This window comes from Apium graveolens, chromosome 8 (genome assembly GCF_009905375.1).
Source record: "Apium graveolens cultivar Ventura chromosome 8, ASM990537v1, whole genome shotgun sequence".
NCBI classification, from domain to species: Eukaryota; Viridiplantae; Streptophyta; class Magnoliopsida; order Apiales; family Apiaceae; genus Apium; species Apium graveolens.
Genome location: NC_133654.1, coordinates 123,926,379 through 123,935,652, shown reverse-complemented (window position 1 = coordinate 123,935,652; position 9,274 = coordinate 123,926,379). Strand labels below are relative to the sequence as shown.

The following is a 9,274-nucleotide window of genomic DNA, read 5'->3' as shown; positions in this document are numbered from 1 at the left end:
GTAAAATGCCAGGTGGAGGGATGTAACTGGAGGATGCGAGCTGCTTTCATGCACAATTCTGGCTACTGGAGGATAAATGTCAATTGAGAGGAACACGGATGCATGGTTGATCAGCCGTTGCAAGATCACAAGAATTTATCTGCAAGGATTATTTCGCAGATTGGGAAACCACTTGTAAGCAATTTAACATACATAACTATTTAACTTCGCTACATAGTTGGTACGGAAATATTTTGATATTTACTGTGACATGTGAAACAGGTGATAGATATACCAGAAATCCCCATTAAAACCATTAACTCGCTTATCAATAATGAGCACAACCATATAGTGGGGTACAAGAAAGCGTGGTGAGGCAAAATAATAGCCATTAAGGAAGTCTATGAAAGTTGGGCTACAACATACCAAGCTCTTCCCATATTTCTTGCAGCCATCAAGAAGACAAATCCTGGAACCATTGTTGAGATTGATGTCGTGCCTCATGTTGAGGAACGAGGCACGTCCATATGCAAGTGAATCTTTTGGTGTTTGAAGGCAATGATGGATGGGTGGCAATATGCATGTCCTGTGATTTTAATAGACGGAACTTTCTTGAAGGAAAGATATAGGGGCAAGCTGCTTGTTGCCATGGGTGTAGATTCGAACAACCACCCTTTTCCTCTTTGCTATGGTTTGGTTGATGAGGAGACGTACGAGAAATGGTCTTGGTTTTTGCAACGTATTCGGATACATGTCTGTCGCCAAAAGGTCGGCGTGTGCATCATCTCCGATCGAGCCGCCAATATTATCTCTGCAATACGAGGCCCTCAAAACAGATTTGCTGAGCCATTAGGAATCCATAGGTTATGTCTACTCCATGTCAGAAGCAACTTCTGCCATCATCACCCTGGTGGTGAACTAAAGAAATTGATGTGGAAAGCTGGAACAACCACGCAAGTCTCGAAACATGATGCATACATCAAAAGGATTGGTGAACTCCCCCCTGCCCTTGACTATCTTGCAAGAATACTCGTGGAGAGGTGGACACTTTCCCACGATAATGGTGTTCGCTATGGTCAAACAACCACAAACATTCTTGAGGGTTTCAACGGAAATATAAGAAGGGCTCGTTTCCTTTCGGTAACAGCGATGATGGATTACCTCTTCTACAAGGCGGTCACAATTATTGACACACATAGAAAAAATTCAACAGGGTCAACAGTTATGTGCGCGTTTAGCCGCCATGTTAGCAAAAATTCAAAGAAAGGCAACAGGACATACGGTTATTACCTTTCACCGTGCACGTGGGATCTTGAAAATAGTTACACATCCGTACACAACTGCTAAGGGAAGGGTAAAGGGAGGTAAGACCCAGGTGGTCAACCTCAATAACCGTACATGCATATGTGGAAAATGGGTGACCCATCATATGATGTGCTCTCACGCAATGGCTGGTTGTATAAGACATGGATTGAGTTTGGGATCATTTCATTGAAAATTTCCATAAGAACCAAACAATGGAGAACTTGTACCGACAAATTATTTATCCGTTATAACCAATTGAATACTGGAACTATGAATTACCCCTACCTTGGCAGGGGTATGGAAAGTTAGTGGCGATGAGTCATTGAAAAAACTTAAGAAAAAACGTGGAGATAAGGGCCAATCTGTGCGGATCCGAATGAAGATTGATGGTCCGCGGTCAGGAAAGAAATGTAGTGTATGCAACCAAGAAGGTCACACCAAGCGTAGAAAGAAATGCCCAGGGCCCCCACACATAACAACGTGAACATCTACTTGTTCGTTTCTTAGCATTATTGCATTTTCTTGTCTTATTTTTTACCAATTATCTTTCACTTTACATGTTGTAATACAATTGTCATTTGTATAATCTAAGTTTTCTATCATGCTATTTTGAACATTACATGCAAAAGTTGGTTTATTGTGTTATACATTCGAGCTTCAAAATGTGGAACTACTATCAGCTTTATCCCATTCTAAACAAACATTTTAATTAGGCGTTCAGATTGTTACTAAAATTATACAACAAACATCACAAAGAACTTAAAAATCTGCAAGGTTAACAACTTATTGATCCTCATCACTTCCTGCAGTCTCCACAACTCCACCCTCTTCTTCATCCTCATATTCTCCAACTTCAAGCCAGGCCTGATGACCTTTAACATACCATGCAATTTCACTATCTTCTCTTTCAATCAGGTTGATTTCCATTTTGTCATATTTTTTATACACCTCATCGATCTGACGGATGCGTTCATCATCTGGGAGGGACCGATCATTGTAAGCCTTTCGAAGCTTTTCTTTATCAGCTTTTAATTCGCCCAAAATGTTTTGATTTACCTTCTTCTTCTTCTTTCTGGCACTCTCAGCTTCTTTAATTTTCTTTCCGTGACCGATACATTCCGCGATAGAGCTGACGCCAAATGGACTTAGATGTGCTTGAGGATGCTCTTTTTCAACCCTTATCCATTTTATGCTTTTCAATTGAAAGAACGGAGACATTTATAGGGCATGCTAACAACTACGTCACAATTGATTCGTACAATAGTTCATAATAAATTTATCATACACAATCACACACTATCTGAGTAGTCATATCATTCTGAAATTTATCATAATAATTTCAAAAGCTCAAAATAATAGAGTGCACTATCAAAATACAATATTCGAAACTATTGTATGAAAAAAGATACAAACAATTGCATTATCTATCATATTCTGAACCTCACTTCATAAGTTTATTACTCATCATCAGACAAGTAGCAATCGGAAACATAGTCGGGACTCGTAGCGAAATGATGATACATTCTTGCGTTGTGATGGTCGCCATCTTCAGCAAACTCCCTACATTTTGTTTGTAGTACCATCCGGTTTAAACGCATTCTCATTCAATTTTCTTCCTCTCTTGCACGGAATAAAGCTAGTTCCAGTTGTTGAGGGGTATCTCGCTGCATGTGTATGGCACGTTGTTTAGTTACTCACACTCCATGTTACTAACATTAGGCTACACATATTTGCATACACCCTACACGCCATTCCCACTCCCTATGTATCGTGATTACTGAATCTCTTGAGTAACATGAATTTGGATCCATTGAATACCTAAAATCCTCATCACAAAACCATTTCCGACCAGTAGCTCGAATAATATCACCAGGAGTGTAACTCATTTCTCTTCGATTAGTATACAACATTAACTTCCGAACAACATCATATTTAGATAATAAATAAAGACGAAAGGCCACATAAATAAAGTAGACATGCCTCTAACATTAACTTGCTACTTACTTTTCATACTGCTTTGAAACACTTAAAATTGATCTGTCACATTATACAGTTTTTACAACTTCTGCTGCATTTGGCAAGACTAATTAATTACTTTGTTGCAGTCTGCATGTGGATAGCTAGTAGTGAAGGACCCTTCCAACTTTGCAGTTGCGCAGTAACATTCATACAAGTAACTTCATTTAATTTCATCTCCAAACAGTGAAATTTTTTATCAAACAATTACCTTTTCCTCTTTATTTCCATAATATGATTTCACTTGTCATTATTCATTTTCTTGTCTTCTTCCACTTGAAACTTTTCACTTTTCCACTTATCATGTTCGGGTATCAAAATTAATTCAAATTGTTGCATGTGCCTTATATAGTGTATTCACGGGATACCTACCTCGTTTCCTTGTCATTTTACTTATCATAATTTCATGCACCCATTTTTGAGTAGTCAAAAGTCATAAATTTTCCAGAAGTACTACCACATGCCTGTAAAATTCACGTGCTACTTAAATTTCCGGCAGTACTACTACATGGAAAGAAGGTTTTACAAAAATAAATTTATAACTACTTTCGAAAATTATTCTGTCATCAACTTTGGGAATATTATTACAATTAGTAGAAATGTTTCTGTAAAGTTGTAGACAAATAATTGCAATGACGATTGCATTTTCCATTTAAATGGGGAACAAATTAAATTACAATGGAACATTGAATAAGTAAACATAGAATGCGAGAAATACATTGCAACTGAAAATTAGATAATGAATGAATCTCTCAAATTTTTTAGTCATCTGCAAGTTTAACTACGTACTGATCAAACTCTGGATCCGCAACCTCGTTACCAATCTCATCATCTACATCTTCATCCTCTTGTATCTGAGGGGATGTATGCATATGACCTCCCTCCCCATATCCGTGGGTCGAGGCGTACGTACTCGACCGAGTATCACGCGATGGCCATGCGTGGGGGCCCTGAGTGCCATAACATATGGTTGTAGACATACCAGCATCATCGTGTCCTTGAGAAAAATCTCCAAGTTTGATAATATATTTCGCATATTTTTTTATCCCACTGCTGGTCCTCTTCACATATCTTTTCAGCCCTACACTTTGCGACTGCATCCTCGTACTCCTTTTTCCTCATCTCAAACTCGTCCTCCATGCAGTGGTAGTGTCGGTACATTTGCTTTAACTCATAGTCATGTTCCTCCTTCGAAATGTGACCAGAGTTCAAACTCTTATTAATGTTTTCTTCATACTCGATCGTTGATTTCATAAACTTCAGGTGCATTTCCCCATAGCCAACGAACTGTTCATTGTCACGTACGACATACCTTTGTGCATCCCGTATACCTCGCATTCTTCTAACAAATTGTTTGACCAGACAGATTTCTGCTTGTTGAGCTTCAGTCGGTGCCTGAGATTCGGTCCATTTATACCAATTAACTTCCCCGTAATCACAAATATCAAAACTAGCGTGTCCCTTGCCCTTGTCCATGACCTGACTGTAGCAGTCTCAAAATTTAGAAAATGTAATACTAGAAAGGGGGGAATTTAATTGATGGCTTATAGTTCTGCAGCTATTTATAGGCATAATTTTACATTATTAAAATGTTATATTAAGTTGTGCAGTTAGGAATGTGGAAATAATTGATGTTATTGAGTCAATAAATTTTAAGATAAAAGTATTCAGCTGTGTCATTGATTTCAGAACAAAAGTTGAGTTGTCAAATCATTTCAAAAAAATGCATGTGACTACTCCTGTGAACTTATGAAATGTGCATTTTCTTTAGGTACACAAAGCACTTATTTTAACTTTTCATATTTGTCCGAAGATTCAGACTTTTAAAAGTTGACAAGTCAATTTCATTTTGTTACTTTTAGTAAAAGTTAAGAACATTGTATTCTCTTGTATAATAGCTTCATTTAATTTCTTGTTGATTTAGATTATCCTTCGTGAAAATATAGATTACTTTAGTTATTTTGTACAAGCCGTGCTGTTTAGCACAATTGGAAAATTGTTTTGCATTAGTTTTTGCTTCATTTATCATTAATTTATACTACCATTTTTTAGCAATCAGAAGTCATAATTTTTCAAAATAAAAATTACATGGAAAGAAGTTTTTACAAAATATAATTTCCAACTACTTTTGAAAACACCCGTTCAATTGTGTCTTCATAACATTAATTCACTGCCGCCTCGTAAGGTACCCTTTTTGAAGTCACGAAAGTCATATAAATACTATTTATTTTATTAAAACATAAACTGCATACAAAAAATAGGTTTGCATGGCTCCCCAACAAAAAAAAATTACACCAAAATATTTTTTTTACAATTTAATATTAGAGCTAAAAAATGGACCTCCATACAATAATTCACACTTGCAAAAATAATACACACAAATGCACATCCCGGAGGAAAAGGAAAAAAATAAAAAATAATATACCCCAGAATGCCACTTCTTCTAAGGCTCCGGGGATGAACCCCGGAAGAAGTGATGTTCTCGGTTATTTTTGGAAAAATTTCAATGGTTGTGCCAAAAAAATGAAGGTTGTGTACTCAAAAAGTCCGGGAGTCTTCTTAAACAGCCCATGTCACGTGCAGTTAACACAGAAGTCACGTGCTTGCCACGAGTGTAGAGACCGATATGGAGAAGGGGGGACACACATGGTTCAAATCCTGACAAATGATGATCTTGATATGCCACCAGCGGAATGGAAACAAATAAAAGTCACTTGCCCTTTATCTTCTCCTTTGCCAAAAAGTAGAAAATGATAGCTTCACATTGGCCATGTCCATGAACAAACAAGTACAAGAAATGATATAATACAGTATCAGTTTATAAATATCAATGATTAAATAAAACTTATCTTCTTTACTTTTTCTTACTTTTTCTCCATTTATGCAAATGCCATTTTATTCTCTACAAAACCTGCAAAAATGTAATGTGATTTCCCCAGTACTGTGTAGATAATGTTCCAAAACAGTTTATAAAAGTTTCCCTAAAGTATACACAGCAAGATCTTTAATGCTCAACTTTTTATTTATGTATGGTTATTAAGTTGCCAAATATTCATATGTGTGTATAGTATTATTCTTTCTCCTCTTGTAAATCTTTACTGGATATTCCTGTTAGGCTATAGTTGTCAATAAATAATATGGTGCTTTTTTTTTGAACTATCATCATATGCTCATGCTCAAACTTTAATATCTAAATATATCTGTGTTTGTGTAGTTTCAGGAGATGGTGATAAGACTAAAGAAGTTACTTGTACATTTATTTATATGCAGCATTTAGTCATTAGATTCTTGGAAAAACAAGGATTTTACCTCTTGTCAGATTCAGCATGCCAGTCCCTCTTGCTCCGTATCCAACTACTCCACCACCATCTACACCACCTGCAAATGGTATAACTTCCAAATTTTAAAATATTAGTAAATTATAATGTCCAAAACACTTGGTAGATCTTCACATATTTGTAATTTGGATTAGGATAGATTTCGACTGTTCTTAAGATTGCATTGGATGAGCAATCTAATATTTCGACGAAATAACAAAACTATTTGTGTCAGGTTCACAGAGTCAGCTAGTTTGTTCTGGATGTCGAAACCTTTTACTCTATCCGGTAGGAGCAACCTCGGTATGTTGTGCTGTTTGTAATGCAGTTACAGCTGTGCCACCTCCAGGTATATATCATTTGCCTCATCTGTAGTTTTTCAACATCCGATAATCTCTGTCAGATGTAATTTAGGAAAGTAACTTAAGAAGACTAAATGAAACACCCTATTTCCATTCTTGTACTAAAATACCAAAAGAAAAACTTGTTCTGTACCTGGACTAGCTGACATTTTTCCATTTGTGCCACAATTTTGTTACCTGAACAGGAACTGAAATGGCTCAGTTAGTCTGTGGAGGCTGCCACACATTACTTATGTACATTCGTGGAGCAACAAGCGTGCAATGTTCTTGTTGTCACACAGTGAATTTAGCTATGGAAGGTATAAACTCCTTGCCTTGTGAATAGCAATGTTTTACTTGGTGAAAGTAATTTCATAAAAGTTTGCAATTTATCATTTCAGCTAATCAAGTAGCACATGTCAATTGTGGAAACTGCCGCATGATGTTAATGTATCAGTATGGAGCACGATCTGTAAAATGTGCAGTTTGCAATTTTGTAACATCAACCGGGGTGAGTATAAGAATACATTGAAGTCATTTCCTAAGAAAAATTAAGATATTTTACCTCACTGTATGCAATGAATCTTCACTCCTGAAAAGTATGATTGCAAATTACAACAAAATCCTGCTTTAGAATTTAATTCATACGGAAACTTCAGTGCTTCGCTGCTCTAATTGTTACGAATACAGTGTTGTTGGTCCTCTTATAAGTTTAAAATACTACCTATTAGAAGTTTGTAGAAGTATATCTATACACGTAGGCTAAAGCATCCTTATCAGAATTTGTTACTGATACAATTACACGATTGCAGGCTTCTACAAGCACACCTGAACACAAGTTCAACAGCTAAATTATGCAACACTTGTTTACTTGGGACTTCTCCAAGTTAAAGTACATGGTCCTGCTGATGTCAATCCCTAGACAAGACGATCAAATTTTTCTTGCTATGTATATAGAGTTGATCTTTTTTCTCGCGCGACTTCAATAAATTAATCAGTTTTGGCAGGCTGCTTTATAAGAGGTACTATATGGAAAACTGGATTACTGGAAATACATTTTTAGGTTCAGTGCAGATGGTAGATTAGCTGCAAGAAATTGTTTACTCTCTCCTGATCCTGATAGTAAGTAATGTACTTAGTTTAATGATGTGATTGTATCCAAATACTTTTGTTATTTTCCTCTGTGTGTTTAAGTAGTTTGAGAAATGATAAACATCCTACATTGTTGTTCTATGCTGATATCTGAACAGTGGAAAAATGACTTTTGTGTCTTTCCATAAACAAGACTTAAACAGAAAATTAGGACATAACATTGTAATCAACTATATGATAGACAAGAGATTAGACTTCTACAATTACTTAATCTGACGACTGTTGCCTAATAAAAGATCTTCAACAGAGACAAATAAACCTATGTAAAAAGAGGTCCATAAGTTGTACTCCCTCTAAAAGAATTGGATATAAAGTAGTGAAAAAGAGAAAAAAAAGTGTGTGAAGTGGTGGGACTCATTCATTTTTAATGTATAAAAGGGAGATAGTGGGGGTAAAAATAGTGTGAAAATGGAGGAAAAATGAGAAAATGATGGGATCTATTGATTATTTTTAATAAATTTTGAAATGTAAAAAAATGAATTAGATATAAAAAAAATATAAAAAAATGCAAAGAAGGGAGGGAGTAGTAAACTTAAAAACAACTGTACATGTTTTCCCGAGACCATAAGAGAGGCTATCTAGAAAATAATAGAGCTCAATTATTATAAGTATAAAACAAGAACCCCAGTTGAATCACAAGTTACGAAAGAAATTGTTGGCCGCAATCAAACTTTTAACTCCACTCTATCACGGTATTATTCGCTTTCTCGCTTTGGACTCCACTCATACTGATTTTTTTTTGGTAATATACCAATGTTAACGTATTTTTTTTTCTGTCGGTGAGATATGAAATCTCGAAATAGATTGTACTGAGATATTAAAAAAAGGAGTTTTTCGCATAATAAAATTTATCATCTAACCGAAGGTCATGCATGATGACCTCGGAATCTTAGATAATAACGCTTTAAGGTCTGAAGAGAGAACACCCGAAAATAAAATAAAATACAATTACTTATCTGAAATCTTTGCTCTAGTAGACTGCTTGTTGAGAGATCCAACATTTTGATTTTCGTAACTCGTCCATCTACCTTTCAATTGAGATACCCACCTGAAGTATATGCTCCAGCGGACTACTTCTACCTCAATCCAAATCCTCAACTTTCGAATCTAGTCTAGCAAGCATCCTATTCAAACATCACACCTGAATAAAATAATAAAAGAATT

The 9,274-nt window shown here is 35.9% G+C and overlaps 1 protein-coding gene and 1 long non-coding RNA gene across 6 annotated transcripts; one reads left to right on the top strand and one right to left on the bottom strand.

Moving 5' to 3' along the window:
- Positions 1 to 6,103: 6,103 nt before the first annotated feature.
- LOC141679143 (protein LOL1) lies at positions 6,104 to 8,191 on the top strand. 5 transcript variants are annotated; one of them, XM_074485647.1, is made up of 6 exons: positions 6,104 to 6,221; positions 6,515 to 6,687; positions 6,853 to 6,966; positions 7,165 to 7,278; positions 7,360 to 7,469; positions 7,771 to 8,191. In XM_074485647.1, exons 2-6 carry the CDS (start codon positions 6,627 to 6,629, stop codon positions 7,807 to 7,809), a joined length of 438 nt encoding a protein of 145 aa, XP_074341748.1. In that variant the 5' UTR covers positions 6,104 to 6,221; positions 6,515 to 6,626; the 3' UTR covers positions 7,810 to 8,191. The 5 variants fall into 5 exon arrangements, with proteins under 5 accessions (XP_074341748.1, XP_074341749.1, XP_074341747.1 ...); XM_074485648.1 differs by having other exon boundaries at positions 6,107 to 6,327; positions 6,571 to 6,687; XM_074485646.1 differs by having other exon boundaries at positions 6,108 to 6,327.
- On the bottom strand, positions 6,506 to 7,251 carry LOC141679145 (uncharacterized). The gene is made up of 2 exons (XR_012558058.1): positions 7,113 to 7,251; positions 6,506 to 6,986 (listed from the first exon to the last, which is right to left on the bottom strand). It is a non-coding gene; the product is annotated as an uncharacterized LOC141679145 (long non-coding RNA).
- Positions 8,192 to 9,274: the final 1,083 nt, after the last annotated feature.

What these genes read in the sequence shown, in the direction of transcription:
- LOC141679143 (XM_074485647.1), top strand. Translation starts at nt 6,627, where the DNA reads ATGCCAGTCCCTCTTGCTCCGTATCCAACTACTCCACCACCATCTACA. An exon ending in AGTGAATTTAGCTATGGAAG is followed by an intron (nt 7,279 to 7,359) that starts GTATAAACTCCT and finishes TTATCATTTCAG; the next exon opens with CTAATCAAGTAGCACATGTC. An exon ending in ATTTTGTAACATCAACCGGG is followed by an intron (nt 7,470 to 7,770) that starts GTGAGTATAAGA and finishes ACACGATTGCAG; the next exon opens with GCTTCTACAAGCACACCTGA.